The sequence below is a fragment of the Pseudorasbora parva genome, chromosome 5 (genome assembly GCF_024679245.1).
Source record: "Pseudorasbora parva isolate DD20220531a chromosome 5, ASM2467924v1, whole genome shotgun sequence".
NCBI lineage: Eukaryota > Metazoa > Chordata > Actinopteri > Cypriniformes > Gobionidae > Pseudorasbora > Pseudorasbora parva.
The window spans coordinates 48,057,141-48,078,307 of NC_090176.1; the positions used below are offsets into that span (position 1 = coordinate 48,057,141).

Sequence of the window (21,167 nt, forward strand, 5' to 3'; positions counted from 1 at the left end):
ACATTGTTTTTTAAACACTGCAGAATCATTGTTCATTTTTAGTTTATTTAAAAAAATCCCAAATATAAATGTTTGTATTTATTTATTTTATTTATGTCTGACTGATTTATATCATCTGATCATTGAGACCTTAGCAACTATAAGATGGTAAAATATGCTTTGGCCACGAGAACCGCAGTGTTGATCATAATACCAGTCGACATGTTAGCAAGCTCAGATTAGAGAGGTACGAGTGACATTTTTATTCCTCTAGTAGGCGATAAGGATGTGTTTTTTTGTGTTATTTATGTTTCTGTCAGAGTGCTAACTGAAACTTGAGCGCTGTGTGGAATGAAGTTATTGATTTAGTTGAAGTATAAACTCGGACCACACATGATTCATTTTCTTCTCTCTGTCTGACGTTTTCCTCCTCCAAAGTTCACTTGTACTCTCAATTATTTCCCTCAAATCTTTCTCAAGTGGTGCCATCGTACAAAGCTCGCAATTTATGTATAAAGAAGCCATAGGGACGACGGGGCTGCGACTGACTGAAGGGTCAAAGTAAGCATATTGAATAAAAATAGAAAAGAAGCAATTTACAAATACTGGCACATACATGAGGTGAGTACTGTAATTCAAAGTGTCCAGAGCAACTCTCGCTATTCATCTGCAAAATAAATCCCTGATGTCTCATTTCCAACCGCTTTAATCTTGTTGAGAAAGGTTTTATTTTTGTAATGGCTCGGTAATAGTGACGGGAAGTGAATTTGTTCTTTTGTTCGAGTGTAGTGCGTTTCATAAAACCCATCAAACAGCGAGACGAGAGCATTGTTTGAAATCTCTCTGTGTGCGCAGCGGAGGATTTCAACCTCTTGAAATGTCTTACTTTGTTGTAGAGCAAGTTAACACCCACATTCCTCACAAAGACCTGCCTGTGAGAGGAGCGATATATAAATATATATATTCGAAAAGTGGAACATGAAAGAAGAGTAATAAATGTATTAACAAGTGGATGTACAGAGGCAGGGAGAAAGCTGAACCTCTGTATTCCCAAGGTAATATTCCTGACGCTGAAGCCACAGTGAGAAAAATTGAAAAGCTCGTCTTCAAATGATTGCAAATATGCGTTCAGGGTTTAGTAGGTTATTAATGAAGATAAATCAATATGTGCCGGCAGATGTTTGCAGGAGCAAATATGTTTTTCAAAACTAACATGCATTTAATCCATGTAAAAAAAGGACTTTTCATAGGACATTAGTCCTATACACTTTTCTGCAATCACAGTTTTATATTAACTTGGATGCAAAGCAACACAAAAGCAGCAAACCGCAGTGTGTGAAATGTAATTGGTCTGCAAAGCGAGGGTCTGTTGAAAGATTTCGTTTTGATTTGGATGTCAGATGTCACCTGCAACGGCATAATTGCTCCAAATAATTTCATTTTTCACATTTGCATGTAGCAATTTTGCACTTATAAATGCTTCCACACTGTAGAGACCTGCTTTTGGAAATTGATTAAGGTAAAAAGTCAGTGTCATACAGTGGACTGTGATAATTAAATGTATTTATTGCTAGCAAGTCTTAAACATGGGTGTTACATTGCTGATGAGTTGATACTCGTGCTAGAACTGACATCTGTCTTGGTTTGCGCGCTGGTTTTATCCCTGGGCTTTATTAATGGGCTTGCTGGCATGTCTGCCATGTTCTTGCCAGCTTTCTTTGTCTTCAGCCTTTCTTAGTCATTAACTCGCGGGCCTGACAGCCTCGCCAGCCAAAGCAGCGATCCCTTTGACTAAAACCTTGTAAATTAACACAATTAGCTCAGCATCATCCTGCTAATTAGCTGTGTGTGTGTGTGTGTCTGGCCAGGCTGCTGGGGGATTCAGGCGAGGGAAAACCACATGCCCATCTTCTATTGTGGAAAAAGTGCTCTGATATACACACAATGCACTGATGGAGGTAACAGAGGGGATTTATTTATAGAGATATAGTGAGTAGACATCACAGAGGCTGCAGATACAACTAGGGCAGAGCGATATACTAAACATTATATCGATTTTATATTTGTGATGATTTGGTTGGCAACACAAAATTAAGCGATATTGAAATTATTTTTGTGCACTTTTATTTTGTGTGAAAGACTGCAATTAGTGCTTTATTGCCTCAATAAGATGATTTCCTTTTCGGTAGTGAAAACATAATTTGAGTAGTTTTGCTCAGTTTATTTCTGTAGGCCCGTTTAAAACTACCCATCGCAATCATTAATGTGTGTCATTGCTAAAAAAAATCTCATTGGTGCATCATCTTTCATATATTAAAATATTTGAGAAAAAAAGTATGTAGGTAAATATTGCACTTTTGTTATTAAATGTTGCTTGTGGAGCAATATGATTGGATTTTACAATATTTAGATATTGTAGAAGATATTCTATCTGTATATAGGTGGAAAATGAATGCAGTCCACCTATATTGTGGTTTTACCAGGAAAAAAAGGGTTTCTCTTTTATTTTTGATGCACATGCTATAGGGGGTAATCATCTTTGTTTATTATGTCTTGGCTTTATGAGGTGTGTAAAGATTTTAAATGCTTGTTTTCTGTTATTGGCCATCGAGTTATAAAAACGGTTCAGTCCATAGGTAATTTGACAGACCTTAGAGATCAAGGTGCACGGGCACATGGCTGAAAGCTCGTAAACGGCATCGTTTTCTGTGACATCTTCTTTCCTCTTTGTGCCGTGAATAGTGTTTGTGAGTGCTTAGGCCCAGTAAGCCCAGATAAGCAGGAGGTGTGTGTGCACAATAACACGCCTGCTGGACACTGCAGCCGAACGCTGTTGTCATCAGAAGTCTATCTACAGACGCAAGAGTGTGTGCGAGACCACCCCCGTCATCCCGTCGGCTCTTGAGTAAATGTCTCTTTGATAATCCCATGCTGTGTCTCAGATGACAGCGTATGTAACTGCTTGTGTTTGCAGATGGAGTTTGGGATTAAACTTGATGGTGGCTTTTGAGCCCTGGAGCCAATAAAAGACAGAGGCTGTGGAGAGAAAAGACAGTAAGAGAGAGAGAGGCAAAACCCAGAGCGTCAGAGTAAAAGGAAGAGAGAGAAAGGAGAGCATTAGAGCGAATGAGAAGGAGGCAGGCATGTTTTTTCCCCCCTTTCCAGTTCCCTGTGCTCCGAGAGGCGGGCGGCAGACAGAAAGCTGTTGTAATTCATGCTGTGCTGCGAGTTTGTGTGATGAAAGCAGTAGAGCGCTGCCTGGGAGATTGCTTTGCTGCACTCCTCCAAGCAGATTTGAAACTGTCTGGGACTGCTTTAGATGAGAGTTGGATTATAGAGTGACCTGCGATGTCTGTGTCACTCGGCTGTGTGCAGGGTGCATTATACTGTGCTAACCAGGTGTTGGAGGCCCAAATCTGCACCGTTCCTGCGATACCAACTGTCAGCGGTGTCTGCGATATGAAGCCAGGACTCTTGGAGAGCTGGAAAAAAATGGAAATAATATTGTACGGTTGTTGTTTGTGTCCATTTCATTTCTTTTCAATAGCAGTTGCTTATTAAATCATTGAGTGATGTGTCAAACATGTGACACTGTTTTTGATTGCTAATACATTTTTAGTTAATGCAATATTTAATGGCATATTCAATATTTGGAAAATGCATACAAAACACCTTTGTTAAAGATTTTCAGTCTATTGAAAAATAGAAAATATATATTGTATATATATATGTACTACCCATTGACATTAAGCCACATGACTAATTCCTTTACGGCCAAAGCGAAAATCTAAAACCCCCAAATGTACACATAATATGTAAGTCTCTGTTCATGTGTGCTTTTTACCAAGTTTCTAATACCTGTTTGTTTTTGTTTGTTGATTGTTTAGGCTTAAAGATGCAGTGGACCCCAGAGCATGCGCAGTGGGCCGAGCAACATTTCGACATCTCATCCACCACACGTTCCCCCGCACATAAAGCAGAGGCTTACCGTGGACACCTGCAGCGGACCTACCAGTATGCCTGGGCTAATGACGATATATCAGCTTTGACGGCCTCCAACCTTCTGAAGAAGTACGCAGAGAAGTATTCTGGTATCCTGGAGGGCCCCAGCGAGCGGGCACTCCTCTGCTCATACTCCGAAAGCGCCCCGGGACTCTTGAATGGACGCAAGTCGGAGAGCGAAGCATGGCAGGAGGGGATTTACCCAATGAGCTGTGCTGCAGATGTGGTTTCTGCGAGTAAGACTGGCATGACGCCCGCCCTGCCTCCTCCAGATGTGACGGCAAGTGTTGGCAGCTCCACGGGGGTGAGCTTGAGCGAGCCCAGCTACTCCAGCAGTAATTGTGGGAATCATGTGTCTACTGCACTGCACTCGGGGATCCCCGCTCAGGAATTCGCTAGCAGTTACAATGGCTCGTACTTGCATTCCACTTACAGCGGCGGGCAAAGCACGCCAGCTCTTCCGTCCCCACATCCCTCACCTTTGCACAGCGCTGGGCTTCTTCAACCTCCACCCCCTCCACCTCCAACCCTTGTGCCCAGCTACAACGCAAGTTCCCCCAATCTCTCCAGTTACAATTACCCTCCAGCAGGGTATCCCCCACAGACTGCTGTTGCCCCAGGTTACAGCCCCGGAGGAGCACCCCCTCCTTCAGCTTACTTGCCCTCTGGCATTGCAGCCCCCACTCCCCTACCCCCTTCCACCCTTTCCGGTTACTCCTACCAGTCCCACAGCCATGCGCCAATTGCACCAACCCCTTTGAATGGCAGCTCGGCCAATACACTGAAAAGAAAAGCGTTTTACATGACGGGCCAGGGAGATATGGACTCCACTTATGGAAATTTCAACTACAGCCAGCAGCGTTCTGCTCAAAGCCCCATGTACAGAATGCCAGACAACAGTCTTGTTGACTCAACCAGAGGGAATGGGTTTGACAGGAATGCTGACACATCATCTTTGGCATTTAAGCCCACAAAGCAGTCAATGCCACCGGATCAGCAGCGGAAGTTCGGCAGCCAGTCCGGCAGGGCACTAACCCCTCCTTCATACGGATCCTCCAAAGGTTCCTTGGGATCCCTGCGGTCAAGCGATTCATTTGGAAAGTTTGGTTCTCCCGTTTTGAGTGACCACGGTGACGACAACAGACAGCATCTCCCCCATTCCATGGGGACGGGGACTTCATCCAGCCACCCTGCTGAGGAGCAGTTAAAAAACAGCGATTCTAGTTTGGTAGAGATGGTCACCACTGAGATTCTGCAGCAGATGCCTCCTGTGGACTGGAGTGACATTGCTGGACTGGAGATGACGAAAGCCACCATCAAAGATGAGGTTCTGTGGCCCATTCTGAGGCCAGACTTGTTCAGTGGAATGGCCACATTACCTCGCAGCATCCTTCTCTTTGGACCTCAGGGCACGGGTCGGACTCTGCTCAGTCGGTGTATGGCCAGTCAGCTTGGCGCTGCTTTCCTCCTGCTTAGTGGCTCCTCGCTTGTCACAAAATGGCTGGGAGAAGGCGAGAAGATTGTCCAGGCCTCATTCCTTGTCGCTCGCTGCCGGCAGCCTTCAGTGGTTTTCATCAGTGATGTAGATCTGCTGCTGTCTGCCCAGTTGAGCGAAGAAAGCCCGGTGAACCGAATCAAGAGTGAACTCCTCCTCCAGCTTGATGGAGTCCTAAGCTCACCAGAGGAACATGTTCTAGTGGTATGTTCCACCAGCAAACCTGAAGAGATCGACGAGTCTTTGCGAAGGTACTTTGTAAAGCGGTTGCTCGTCCCCTTACCGGATGCCTCCGCACGACATCAGATAATCAGCCAGCTGCTCTCTCAGCACAACTACTGCCTCAGCGACAAAGAGGTTGCGCTGCTTGTTCAGCGGACAGACGGCTTTTCCGGGCTGGATGTGGTCAGACTTTGCCAAGAGGCCATGGTCGGTCCTCTCCACGGCATGTCCGGTGCAGACATTTCTGGGATGATTCCAGGTCAGATGAGGCCGGTATCATACCAAGACTTTGAGAATGTGTTTTGCAAAATTCAGCCCAGCATATCACAGAAAGAACTTGATACATACACTGAGTGGAATAAGATGTTTGGCTGTAGTCAGTAAAGAGCGAGGGCATAATTAAATTGGTGGGGTGACCTCCTCTACTCTAAAAGGGGATACAATTCAGAATTCTTTGGGTGACACATGCAGTTAAACAGTGTGGTTATTACAAATGTAGATGACCCCTAAAGAAGAACCTGAAGGACGGTCAGATAGAGTTGAATGATGCATGACTGTACTTAAGTCAAGGTCTGGCCCTTTGCACATAATCCAGACAGAGAAATACTGTTTTCTGGGCTCAGTACTGCAGACGCAGAGCTCCACTTACCGGGGGACTCTGTAAGTGAGGACAAACTTCTGTGTGTAAATATCATTCTGCTGTTTTTGAGATTCTGTTGCTATGAAGTGCCTGAAGTGGTGCTTTATTGATTTGGATTTGTTTGCCTCACCATCTCATTGGTGGCATGTGCTAATATAGAGAGCTTTAACATGAAACTAAAACAGACATGTTCTGCTTTTTGTTCCTTTCCTTATTTTCAACACTTCTTTCAAAAGAACAACAGTATTCCTCAATCAAGTCTGACCTGTAGACCCCATGAAGGGTAGGAGAAGGTCCATATTGTACTTTGAATCTGGATCCTAATTTATGAAATTCATTTGCGTTTGATTTTCTTCAAAAACTCAGGAAAGTGATTTGTGATTTGTACAGTACCTCAAAAAAAAAAAAAAGATAGCACTACATACTGCTGACAACATTGGGTTTGGTTTCTAATTTCTCTAACTCTAGGTTTACCTCAACCAATTAAAAAAATTAAAAGGAAATGACTATGAATGTAACCAGAATATTTCTGGGTTGTTTGGAAGAAAAATTTGAGGAGTTTTTTTTTTCTTATGTTATAATCTTATTTAGTTCTTTCTCAATTGTTCAAATTCCATTGTGGATATTGCTTTGAGTTTGAAAAGCAGAATTGCGTGCCAGTATTGACTACAGCACCAGTTCCTCCCTGCATAGCACAGTTCAGACTCTACAAAGAATGCTCGAGTCAAAGATGGGCACTGTCTTGTGGTGTAGATAAGGTTTGTCTGAAACCACATCCACACCAGAGTATGCAGTAGACGTCAACATTTGCGTGTTTGTCTCCGCTCTGCAGAACAGACAGAATCGTTGGGGTGAACCAAAACTTTACAAAGAGGCTACTAGATTCTTGAAGTGGAAACATTTTCACGTTCTTTGTAACACGGTTACGTATGTTTTGTTCTTGTTTTGGACTCTGTCCTGCTGCTGTGTGATGTTGGTGTAAAGTTATCTGAAGGATCACGTGTACCCTGCATTCTGTTCTACCTCAGTTTAGCACTATTTTCTCTGCAACTAGAACAGAAAGATGAGAGCTTGGTGTCTTTAACCTCTTTAGGTTTGCTCCACTCTGAAGCCTCCATAAAGAACAAGATGCCTTTTTTTCCACAAAAAAAGATACAACAAACGTTTGTCTCACACTACCTGTGCAATGTTTCTGCTTAGTGTCCAGATGATTCTAAAAACCCCTCCGTGTACACACACATTATAGAAAGGGCCACTTAAGACCCGGGTATACTTAATTTTCCTTTGAAAAGCGTGGAAGGACGTGTTCGCCGCATGCACACTATCTAGTGGACTTTACTTTCAAGCACCCAAGTCACTTGCACATGCGCTGTTGAACGTGCACGGCCAAAGTATACTTTGGGCTTTATTGGGGCTGCATTGCCTAAAGCCAGAAACATACTCTACGCAAGTACACAAGCGCTTCGAGCAACACAAGTTAGATTTCATGCGTTGTTGCATTCTGAAAGGTGTCAGATCGCAGTTTATAACGCAAGTATGGAAGGGCACTAAAGCTGGTATTACTATAAACTTTATTTTATACATTGTTTTCTTTTCCAAGACAACTACTAAAATAGCAAAGCAACAGTTTATTTAGAGAAGCTTGCTGAGCAAGTTAGTCAGTTGTCCTGTGCAAATACCCACACTTGCGGTACTAACTTGATGTATTTCCTATATTTGGCCCAAATTTAAGGCATATCTAATTAATTTAACTTACAGTGGCAAGTTTTCTTCGACACGAGAGTTCCCGAACATAATGCATGATGGGATACACTTAGCCATAAGGGCACTGCACTTTTAAGACATTTTCTGATACTTCCTGACACGTGCAGATGCATTCAAGTGGACGTGTGGGTATTCAGACAAGGCAAAAACGGTCTACATTTGTTTGTTTGTCTATCTATTTCATTGGCACACACATTTGAAGGAAACTATCGCCCCCTTGAGTTTGGAGGTTTGCTACTATCACAATTTTAGATACGGCAAGACTACGCTCTTGCAATGCTTTGGCTAAGCTTTACCATTTGTGCACTTGCTTACAGTATGTTTCTGGCTCAAGGTAGCACAGGATGTTGGTAACCGTAAGACAAATCTTGTGTTTGAATGTATTTTTGTTTTTTATATTTACTTTCTCTGATCATTTGAGTCAGCTTTTTTATTTTGTCTAGCACTATAGAGAGTTGGTGTTCCCCTTGTCAGTTTTCTCTGCCTTTATATCATGCGTTTCAAATGTTGGAGAAAATGCACACTTTGTTTTCAACTTTTTTTTTGTTTGTCCACTGCAGTGTAATTTGACACCATTTAAAGGTGCTTATTTAGCGGTTGGAGGCACCAGACCTCCAATACACGTATGTATATATATGACATATCCTTGAAGAAATATCTGTTTGCTTTTTTGACAGACATCCAGATAGTCTTTTCAGTAGCTGTGAGACACCACTTACTTCACAATGTTCGTAAAGTGATATATTCACCCAAAGGACTACGATTTCTAGCCTTGTTTTATCGTCTAAAGTGGAACAATTGTTTTTTTTCTTAAGTGGTATTTTCATTCTGCTTTCTTGTTTTTTTGTGTTGTTTTGAAGAAGTTACTATTGTGCAATTTGTCAAATGCACTTTTAACGTTTGTGTTAAAACCCATCATACTTAATTATCCTCCCTCAAAACCAAAGCGAACGAAACCATTTAAGATCCAAAACTGATCCATAACCCGAAGATCAAATATTCAGATCCATAAGATCTGAATTTATTCACACATTTAGGAAAATTCGTATGGAACTTCAAATAGGTTAAATCTGTGATATCCACAAAGTATTGCTCTCAGTTTTGTTGAAAATGATCGTACTCTGGATTTCAAAGCCAAATAGCACTGATGAACAAAACCCACATTGACCATGAAGAGAAAAACGATCTTCTAGTCCTACTTCTGGTGGCGTTGTCGGGTCTGGTGCTCTACGCTAACGTTTGCAGCCTATATGCCCTTGAACAAAACCAATTTATTTTTGAAAGCTCTTTATAATTGGTTAAAGGAATGTTCCCAACAGCATTGGTATGACTCACCACTTATCTAATTTTTTTATTGTTTTTTAAACACAATCCATGCTCACCTTATCACATTTAAAGTACACCGGACCAATTAAAATACACACTTTTGTTTCAAAATAATTGCCAGAAGTCTTTACATGTTACCCTAAGTCTAGTGTGATTTAAAACAATTTAAAGTTGCATCCAATTTTTTAACTTTTTTGTACAAGTCATCCACTAGAAAAGTTTTTCCACTTTCAGAACGGTCAATTTAAACACATTTACAGCTTTGTGATTCACAATTCATGCAAGTGCTGTAACAAAATGCTTTTACCCTCCGAAACACTTGACCTGTTTACATCGTAAGTGTTACTGTAACTATGAAATTGATTAGGTTTTTTTAAAAACTGAGGGATTAGTCCAAATTATATTCTGTGGTATTCAATATTATGCCGTCAATAGAGCTTAGCTTGTATTGAACCGGAACATTCCTTTAATTGATTGCAAAATGGGGAGGAAGAAATGTGGGAACATCCAAAAAGTACAAGACGTTTTAAAGCACATCTATGTAGATATAAATCAAAAGATCACTTGATTTTGTTTAGTTTTTTTTCTCCAGTTTGTATTGATTTGCTTCAGCGCTGTTATAGAGGTTTCTTTCATCAATATGTAACTGTCATCAGTGTTTGTTTTTCAATCATTATTCTTTATGACCATTTCTACCTCATTGCTACATATTGACATGTAGTACCTATGTTCTGTCTTTTTTGAATGTCACACATTTGTATAAAAGAAAATAAAAAAGAAAAATGTATAAAAAAAAACATGATTTAAAAGAACAAAAAAGGCTTGTTCTTTAACTTGAGCAGTCTACCTCAGAAAGACTGTCTGTCCGTACACTGAGCAGTGGAGTAGCTGCACATACTGAAAAGACACATTAGGCAGAGACGATGCACACTGACCACATGAGCTCGGACCGTTCGTTACGCCGCCGTGATCTGGGATATTGTGGACTGTATAGGTCTTCTCCAAGGTCTCTACATGCAAGTTTTTCTTTTCGTTTTTCAACTGAAGTAAATCGCTTCCCCCCCTTGTGAATTGTAGTGTGCATGTGGATGTGTGTGCACTTATTATGAAGTGTGTAAGTTTTTTTTATATACGAAAATTCTATATGAAATGTAGGGGCATTTCATATACCATATTTGTACATTAGATACACTTGCACATTTGTGTACTTAATGTACATTTGTTATTAGTATGACATTTTGAAACGCACCACATACATGTTAATGTGTGTGTATGTACAATATTGCCATAATTACATTCAACGTAAATGTATTTTCATGTATGCATAGGGACAAAGGACAATAAAAGATAATTCAAATGCTTTTGAAACGTAGTTTTTTCTTTTCTTTTGCATTCCTCATGCATCACAGTTTTACTTCCAATCTCTCTATGAACTGTATGTCGTCGACTGCAGTTTTGTAGATCTGCTTTGAAATGTAACGATGTGGTTAATTGAAGAGAGAGACCTATACACTGCACAATATATCAAACATTAAGGTTTTTTTTCTTCTTCTTTTGTTTAATGTGAACTTTTGGGCACCAGCATAGACATCCAATCAGATCGCATGTATTTGTTTTTCTTTCATTTTGTCATTGTGTGAATGTGCAAGTTTATCAATGCTAATGGATTTTTCAGGGCCCAGCCAATAAAGTCTAATCTAATATCTGTACAAAACTGTTAACCCCTATAAATGGTAGGAGATTCTAATATTTCACTTTCTCAATGAGCTGTAAATGCAGCTTGAATTATTGGATGATTTTAGGATGTTTTTTCTCTAAAGCAACTTTGAGGCCAAGTTTTTCAAAAAACATGGTTTAAACTCTTTTCGCATCCTGATAGTAATCAATATTAAAAATGGTTTAAGTAAATATTAAAAATGTATACACACAACCAGCACCCCAAACAAACAGGAGCTGCATTTTACAGTTTCTCCTGAACCAAAACTACGAGATTATATAGCATTTGCACCAATTCAATAATTACAAGATGGCAACCCGTGATGTACCCGGAGCGGTTCACATCCAGACTCGGATTCATGCGTTCAACGGCAACACTATCAACGCTGAAATGAATCTGCAGCAGTCAGGTGGTAGTAAGTCAGAGCATTCATTATAATGGTATGTGCTTTGAGACATGCGGTAATTTATCGGAGGGTGGGGTTTAAAGGTGCATTAACGCCATGTCGTAATTACTGTAACTACCAGAATAGCTTTTACGACATTGTAGAACTAGTAATTACAACTTTAGATTCTGAAAGCTATACTGCAAGACACTGCAGTTTTTTTAGGTTAATAGTGCAATGGAAACACACAGCCTGAATCCAAGGACGTGAACATCGATTACATCTCTTATTTGCAGTAGTTATGACATGGCATGAATGCGGCATTAGCTTAAAAGTATATATGATATATTGTTTTTGAAAAATTAGTGTTCGCTACTGAAATGTATTGCAAAACTAGTCTGATGTCTTGACATTAAAAATCGTCACAGGCTGTTAAAATATCTTATAACGTTGTTTAATCTTTGTAAATTTATTGACAATGTATTTCATTGTATCGCCCATCCCTAGCACTGAAGATGTTATTTGGTGAAGTTTTTACACTGCAACCCACTTAAAAGTCTGAGTACTTATGCATTAAACCAAACTAAAGCTTTTAAAGCACAATACCTGGAGTTTAAGCGGCACGTTTCCAGAGTCGTCCTGATGCTACCCAGTAATTACGCCTTTGAAAGATGACCATTAGCATCTGTTTCCAAAACCATTTGCAGCATTTCTTAAATACAGTTTCCATTGTTTGTGATATTTCATTATTCTTCATTTCGAATAAGACATTCCATTAATGCCCTGGATTTTTTTTTTTTTTTTGATGGCATAATTATGTAGTTGGATGGTCTATGCGTGGGAAGCTGCAGTACAATTAACATTGGGAAGTTGGTGCATTTGGTGCCCATGGCGGTTTCATTTGTAAAGAGCTGTGTGTCATTTCCATGGCTGTACATGTTCAAATACTCTCTCTTAATGGATGCAATTCAACAGGGTCCTCCACAGAAACGCAGGGAACGCACTCGGGCCAAATCACAACGAGGGAACGAGAAGTACTTTTTATTGAGGCGTCTCGTGTTCATATTTGTAATTTATGTCTTAAATGGAGAAAGAAGGCAAGCGGACCTCAAACACACAATGGTGGAGTGTTTATGACGTGGGCCTCTTCGTGGGAAGATAAATTCACGCAAACGCCTTCAGAATCTGACATTAATGGGAGACACGTTGTAATTTCTTTCTCATTTGATTGTACATTTCCTTTTTATTTCAAATACCTGGAAGGTTGCCTCAGTGTTCATTAAAATGCAATTAATTCTGCAACTCTGGTGTTGGTGTCTGCGAGTCTCCTTTACTCATTCGATATAGGTCACAGTGTGGCAGCCGATACGGCTAGTGTTGCTGAGTCATGCATCGACTGATGCTAGCTTCTAATCAGGAGGATTTAGCACCATCAAAAAGTCTCTGGTCAGTTTTTATTTTGCCTTAATGCCACAGCTGAGGTGTTCATTACATTTAATGCTTCAGATTTTATTTATGCAAATTATTAGGCTAATGAATGTGCAATAAAATTAATTAAACTATTAAAACAAACTTTTAAGGTAATGGCGTACAATCAAACTCAGAACTTAGGACAGAAGAGTAAATGCGGCTCTAAACGATAAGTAAGTATGTATGATTAGGGAATGATTTTATCTCCTATTTTTGCTTTATAAAATTAATACTTTGAGGTTTAAATCTCTTGAAAATAACATATTAAATACATCATACTATTACTATTGCTGCCATATATAATATGGATAACACTTTACAGTAAGGTGCTATTAGTAAAACTCCTTCCCCGCCAGCATTTTTAAAAAATTTCACAAAATTTTCATGGTGCCCAGCAGGGGCGTTTCTAGGATTTTCATTTTAGGGGCGCTCAGCCCCCAGTGAGGGTAGGCCTGTAGAAAAAATGGTAACACTATTTAGTTTAGGGTCCAAATTGCGCTATTAACTAATAGCTTACAAACATGCAAACCCAGAAGATATTGGCTGTTTATTATTACTTATAAAGCAAATTTTAACACCTTACTGCATGGCCATACTGTACATGCATTAATCATACCCAATAATGTAGGCAGGTTTATAGATCCCAAATGTTAGGGTGGTTCGGGGGTATGCTCCCCCGAGAAAAATTAGATTTCTATGATCTACATATCTGCATTTTAATATGTTCTGAAGGCCAACAAATTAGATAATAGCTTGAAAAATATGTCACTGGGCAGTAGATTCTTTGTCTTTCTTATGTCCACATCTCTTTTTCTCTGTTTTTATCTTGCCCTGTCTCTTCCCCTCATAACGCTGAGCTTTGACTGATATTTTGTTCCGTTTTTATCAGTGAATACAGTAAACATATGGTTTACATATTAACATGCCGATATTTATGTTTCATGAATAATTTTCTTAGAGACGTTAATTTACTGTTTATTAAAGTTTTACGTTTATTAAATTCACAATATGAACACATTCATTACTAATGCCCAATACAGGCTAAAAAAAAGCTGAGTTTTTTATTTACTGAATGTTACAAATAGAATTATATTCTATAATTTACAATATACACATTCATTATTAATCTTATACCTAATCTGATGAAAATGACTTTGTAATATTTCTTGTTCATTAAGGCCTAAAGGCCAAAAAATAACCCAACGTTTTTTACTGTGTACATTATGAATCATTTAGGCATATTTTCAGTTAAAAATGGCGAAATTAGACAAAAGTTTATTAATTTGCCTAAAATTGTTTTTATTTTGTGTAACATTTCTGACTTTGAGCAGCAGCAGTCAAACATGAATGTTTAGTTTAGCAGCATATATTTATCTTACTTGCACGTCGAGTTGCGCTGCTAAAATTTATGCTCAGCCTCAGCAGTTTCTGTGACCATAAAGCCCGCCTACTCTGATTTGATTGGTTTTATCAAATATTTTGACATTGACGAGCGGTGACAGAGCAATGACACTCAGATTTACACACACACACACGCACACACACACCTCTGCTTCTGACGTGCACTGCGCTCTGCTCAGAGCCGCTGCGGATTGGAGAGACAGACAAAAAAACGGGACGAAGCCGAAGCCTCCCGCCAGTTTCATTTGTTTTAAAGGTTAATCACATATTTTTTTAGGGGGGCTGAAGCATAAGTTTAGGGGGGCTGAAACCCCCTAAAAAGGGCCTAGCGACGCCCATGGTGCCCAGGATGTCTAAACATTTTTAAAAATAATGAACAGAGCCCTATGCTTTTGAACAACAAAAAAGTTGTATCCTGGCTTCATGCATTCTCTTTTTTATTCAACTCTTGAATGTGGCAAAGTTTAATTAAAGGGATAGTTCACTTTAAAATAAAAATTCTGTCATCCTTTACTCACCCTCAAGTTGTTTCAAACCTGTATGAATTTCTTTCTTCAGCTGAACACAAGGGAAGATATTTTGAAGAATGTCAGTAACAGTTAACTGGAGCCATTGACTTCTATAGTATTTTTTTTCCCTACTATGGAAGTCAATGGGGGAGTCGTCTTATATTCAGGGTAGTGTTGTCACAATACCAAAATTATGACTTCGATACGATACCAGACTAAAATACCTCGATAACGATACTAAATCGATACCACGGTAAAAAAACTAACAAAAAACAGATAATATGATTAATATGACAACAGAACTTATTATTCATTGTTTTATTTGTTTAACAAAAAATTAACTTGGCCAGCATGTTCCTGCGCTGGTTTTTGCCCATTCTCTCCTCTTATTGCTATAATAACTACATGCAAGTATGAACATCCTTACAGAGATCACATTATCAATAATGTTATCATTCACTAATCTTTCACTTATCAACAGGTTGGGATGACCAAAATCTTATTTCATGATACGAGAAATTTTTATATTTTTTAAATGTAATCTTTTAATTATAATATTGATTTTTAATTGTATCTGTTTTTAAAAATAAGCAAACAATGCAAATTACAAACAATATGACTAAAACAGTGCTTTATTTATTTTTTTACCTACATTACGTCTATTTAACAGTAGCAAGTCAAGAATGAAATTAAATAATCAAATATAAAACTGCTTAGTCTTCACTCTATAATTTAACTATACACTGATTCTTAAATATATCTAATATATATATATAAATATATTTTAGTTATTTAACTAAGCATGTGGTGGTTTTCTATTTTTCATTGTTTGCTTAACATTAATCACAGAATATTAGGTCTGGCTTAAGACCTGCACGGATCTAATTACCTCAGCTGTATATGTTCACTAAAGACATATCCGACTGTGTTTACCTCAATACTCGCCAGGCCGCGCATTTTTACATATGTTTGACCATTCAAACCCAAATAACAATCCGCGAAAGAACTGAATGGCAATCACATGTTGTCTGAAAGGCATGCGCGCTCTTCAGGTCAGAGTCCGGCAGCGCGAGCCCGTCCCGCGCCGCGCCTTTTCTTCTCATGCGCGCATATTTCTGTTGCTTTCTTTGTCATGTGTTGCGCGTATTTAACTCTTCTACTTCCAAGTTTTAGTGAACGCTGGAAGCAGAGCTCAGCACACACGTCCTGACACCTGCTGTCACACATCCACGCACATTAAGAAATACAGCTCATAGGCGCTGTCCTCCTTAAAGTACCGGTACTAATAAAAGTCCATATCGTACCGTTTGTAATAGCAGGGTATCGCAATACTTTTCTAGTACAAGAATATCGTGCAACACTAATTCAGGGTCATCTTATATTCGGGTATATACGGTAATATTGTTGCAATTACAAGGCTTGGATTTCAGCTTGTGCGCTAATTCCCCAAAGTGTTGCACATAAAGCTACCTCTCGGGACTAAATTGAGTTTGTTTCGCGGCTTATTGGACTTAAATAATCAAATACACACAAAATAATGTCAAAAAGCCAGTCTTGGTGGCAAGCATTCACGTAAACAGTCAGTAATGTTTCAAGTGAATTTAAACAGCTGAGAAAGAAAATGAATGTGTAACAGTATAATGGATCGGTGCGTCAGGTCTTAAAGTGACAGCAGCTGAACAAACCTGCTGACAAATTGAGATAATCAATGTCAGAACTGTGGCCAGTGAAATGGAAAACCACTAGCCACAGTGCTGGTGAGCAAAAGAGTTAAATGTCAGGCCCTTCTACTGTTTAATGTTTGATGGTCGTTATATTTTACATGTGCATAAGCAATGCCTCTATTGCTTGATTCTGCTTCTTCACCTGTGTTTTAATCAGGAGTTTGTACTGTTTCAGGATATGCGTAACAGCGCCCCCCTACCGAATAACAGCGAAAACCAAATTGCCTGAATATCCGGTCAATGGCGAGGAAAGAGTTAATGAATTAACTAACTAAATCCTAAAATAAATCTTAAACTGTTTAACTTTAACTGTGCATTGTTAGGTAATGTCAGCATTAAAAAAAAGATAAATTTGGGTAAAATACGGACAAATCCCGCCATTGGGTTGCATTTTTAAATTACATTTTTAACCCAGCGATTGGGTGTGCACATATTCGACTCAAGATGCATTTGGCATTAAGGTTTGTACATTAAATGTGCATTAAATAATAAGATAGACCTTTAGTGTTTAATAATGTATTAGTAAACGTTGGAAATAACTAAGATTAATAAATGCTATAAAAGTATTTTACATTGTTATTTTACTAATATATTTAACCAATGGAACCTTATTGTAAAGTTTTACCATATGTAAAGCAAATTTGGTAACACTCTACAATAAAAGTTTAATTTGTTAATTCATGTCAATTAATGCAGTGACGCAACTCGTAATGAACAATACTTTTACAGCATCTATTAATCGTATTTACAGTTACTCTCAACATTTACTAATATATTTTTAAGATTAAAACACATTAGATGATACACTGTCAAATAACATGAACATTTTTATTCAAAATAGCCTGTTAATAAAAGTTGTAAAAATATATAGCTTATTGTTAGTTCGTTATTTAATCCATTAACTAATGAGACCTCATTGTAAAATGTTAGCATAAATTCTCTATGAATACCTACTCCATTTGCTCAAATGTGCAGTCAGAACAGAGCGTAATGCAATGCTTGACCTTTCATGGGCAGTGTGATGAATTAATGGAAACATCAACTGTGATTTCTTTTCTCTTTCTTGACTCATTAAACCAGACTGCAACAGTTGAGATATTTTTCCACAAAATCGGATTAAAAACGCAAACCTACCATTTATTTAATAAATGATACAAACATAACCTGATTAGAACACAAAGATCTTTATACAATACAATACAGCATGTTTTGAGTGCATGAAGCACCCGTGTTTTATTCCCTTCTATAAGCTGCCAATTAAACTGATCTCTTTATTGTGGTTTGACGCTCAATAGAGAACATTTGAAGAACGTTTCCTTTCACACAGACGGGCTGTAAAATCAAACTGCAGGCCTCGGTTGGCTGTCATCATTTTTAGTATGATGAATGAGAGATTCACTTTCCTTTGTTTCTCAGTTTCAAACAGAGCCGGATATAAAACTCTTCCTTCCTCATATTGATCGTCTGTGTGTTTTTGTGTAAGTGAGCCTGTAGAACAGTGTATGCATGTGTGAGATCTCTCTATCTGTGAGTGCATTTAATATTTAAAAGAAAATTGTTAATAGAAAACAGGAAGAGTTGAGCATAAGAAACTACACTTGAGATATTGTGGTTTGTAAATAGAAGCCCAACAAAGATCCACTTGTCCAATCCTTATTCAAGTAAAAGCTGCATAAAGTTACACAATTATTATGGCCGGTTTTGTGAACATCAATATCAGATTCCTGATTATCATGATGCATGTACGGTTGGTAAAGCTGAAACAGAAAAACGAAACGAAACAAAAATAAAAATCAGGAGAAAAAAACAATCCTTGTATGTTTTAAATATCAAATATCTTCTTATACTGCATTAACTTCTTCATTAGCTGATGAAAGTGAAGCGGAAAGTCTATCTTTATTTCTGCACAAAAACAACTGACCAGACACACGCACACGCACACGCACACACACACGCACACGCACACACACACACACAGACAGGTGCACACATACAGAGACAGACAGACAGACACACACACACACGCACGCGCACGCAGAAACACACAGATATGCAGAAACAGACAGAGAGACACACACTGTAAAAAAATTTGGTTGCTTTTTGTTAGTTTAACTTAAAAAAGTAAGTAACCTTGTTGCCTTAAAATTTTGAGTTTATTGACATTAAAAATTTGAGTTGATACAATGAAGGAAATTTGTTTAATAAATAGAAACTCAAAATATTATTGTATCTGAACCACATAAAAATTGATAAATCATGAAAATAGCACTATTTGGCATGTTTCACTGCATCATCAGAAATAAAACGCACACAATTACCCAATGTGCTTACAAAATCTATTAATAATATTTTAATAAAGGTTGTCAAATCTCAAAAAATGTTCATTGTATTAACTCAAAATTTTTATTTCAATGAACTCAAAATTTTAAGGCAACCAGGTTACTTTTTTTCTAAATAATTTTTTACAGTGCACACACGTAGAAACACACACACAGAGACACACATACACACACACAGACAGACAGACAGACAAGACAGACACACACACACAGAGAGACACAGAGACAGACACACGTAGAAACACACACACAGAGAGACACAGAGAAAGACACACGTAGAAACACACACACACACAGAGACACAGAGAAAGACACGTAGAAACACACACACAGAGACACACACACAGACAGACACACACAGAGAGACACACAGAAAGACAGGTAGAAACACACACACAGAGACACACAGACAGACAGACACACACAGAGTGACACAGTGACAGACACGTAGAAACACACACAGAGAGAGACACAGAGAAAGACACGTAGAAACACACACACAGAGACACACAGACAGACAGACACACACAGAGAGACACAGAGACAGACACGTAGAAACACACATACAGAGACAGACACACGGAGAGACACACACACACAGAGACAGACACACGTAGAAACACAGACAGACACACACACACAATTTGTATAAATATCAAAGATCAACTTATACACGCAGTAACATCATTATCATTCTAATGAAAGCAGAAAGTCTGCACCTTATTTCTGCACAAAAACAACTGACCAGTCGCACATGCACGCGTAAAAAATAACACAAATAAGAGAGAACGGGAGAAAAAGTTGCGTACAACAAATTAAATTTTGTAAATATCAAAGATCCACTAACGTTATTGTCCTCATTAGCATTCTGATGAAAGTGGAGTGGGAAGTCTGTGAACTTTATTCTGCTTTATTCCTGGCCCAATAAAATGAAATGAAATATAAGTGGCGATAAGACAAGAGGAAAAACTAAAGTTGTGTGAAACAAATTACACTTCAGTTATTAGGGGCTATTTTGTAAATATCAAAGATCCACTTGTCCTAGCGTTAGCTTCCTCATTAGCATTCTGATGAAAGTGGAGTGGAAAGTCTGTGAACTCGGAGGTTATCTGACGCCACAGCGCCCGGCGCGCCGCGCGTCTCTCTCTCTCTCTCTCTCTCTCTCTCTCACACACACACACACACACACACACACACACACACACACACACACACACACACACACACACACACACACACACACACACACACACACACACACACACACACACACACACACACACACACACACACACACACACACACACACACACACACACACACACACACACACACACACACACACACACACACACCGCTCAAGAGGATGAGGCGCGGACCTCTCTCAAATCACTTCCTTCATAACAATTAAAATATGCAAAGTGATAATTTTCTTTAAGTAGCCTTAAATGTGCAATCGATTTAAATGTGAGGGAAATTGCCTAAAGCTCCGGGCGAGGAGGAGGGGGAGGGGGAAAAGAATAAATTATGCAAATCACAGAAAGGACTCTTGAAAGCCTAATTTTTCTGTAATAAGCATACTGTTTCATTTAATTTTTCGCCTCTTATTAAAAGTGACAGTTCTTTTGCACCGTCTGATGGCTATATCTGACACAAGCCAGCGGAAATGACTGGCCAACTAAACGCTCAAGCGTTTTCTCTAGCTTTTAGATGATGGTTACATTCACAAAGTAATTATGCGCCGGAGAGTCCAGAAATAAGCTTTAATTACATAGTAATCGCCTCTGATGGACACTGGAAAGTGTGAGAGCTGCCAGACTGCAATCCATCAATGCCAAACCCCTGGCCACTTTTAATTCTCCTTCATTTGCATCATAACCTCCGCACCAAGTTGCACAAATGCTGTTAAATGTTAATAGGACCTGTCTCTCTACTCAGAATGAATGCTTAAGCCGTTTTCATCTCTCCCTCTCTCTCTCTCCCCCACGACCCTTTTTTCTTCCACTATCGCTCTCTCGCCCTCCGCGCACGTCTGCGCGCTCCGTCTCCCGCGTGCCGTCAGGAGAGCGCGTTAGTCTGAGACAGCGCATGGTCACTGCTGCACTAATTGGGAGCACTATGCTAAGTTTTATCTCCTCATTTCTAACAAGCCATACACACAATCCCTGACGCCTGTGTGTGCGTGTGTTCCGGG

General features: G+C 39.1%; 1 protein-coding gene and 1 long non-coding RNA gene across 4 annotated transcripts in view; one reads left to right on the forward strand and one right to left on the reverse strand.

Moving 5' to 3' along the window:
• fign (fidgetin) overlaps window positions 1–12,810 on the forward strand; it is a 226,150-nt gene extending 213,340 nt beyond the window's left edge. For all 3 annotated transcript variants that reach the window (XM_067444579.1, XM_067444577.1, XM_067444578.1), the window contains one exon: window positions 3,867–12,810. In XM_067444579.1, coding sequence (XP_067300680.1) covers window positions 3,875–6,082 — 2,208 coding nt within the window. In that variant the 5' untranslated portion in view covers window positions 3,867–3,874 and the 3' untranslated portion in view covers window positions 6,083–12,810. The remainder of the gene's footprint in view (window positions 1–3,866) is intronic.
• Window positions 1,166–21,167, reverse strand: part of LOC137075691 (uncharacterized) — a 35,960-nt gene continuing 15,958 nt past the window's right edge. The window contains exon 3 of the long non-coding RNA XR_010905083.1: window positions 1,166–3,461. This is a non-coding gene — a long non-coding RNA (uncharacterized lncRNA). The remainder of the gene's footprint in view (window positions 3,462–21,167) is intronic.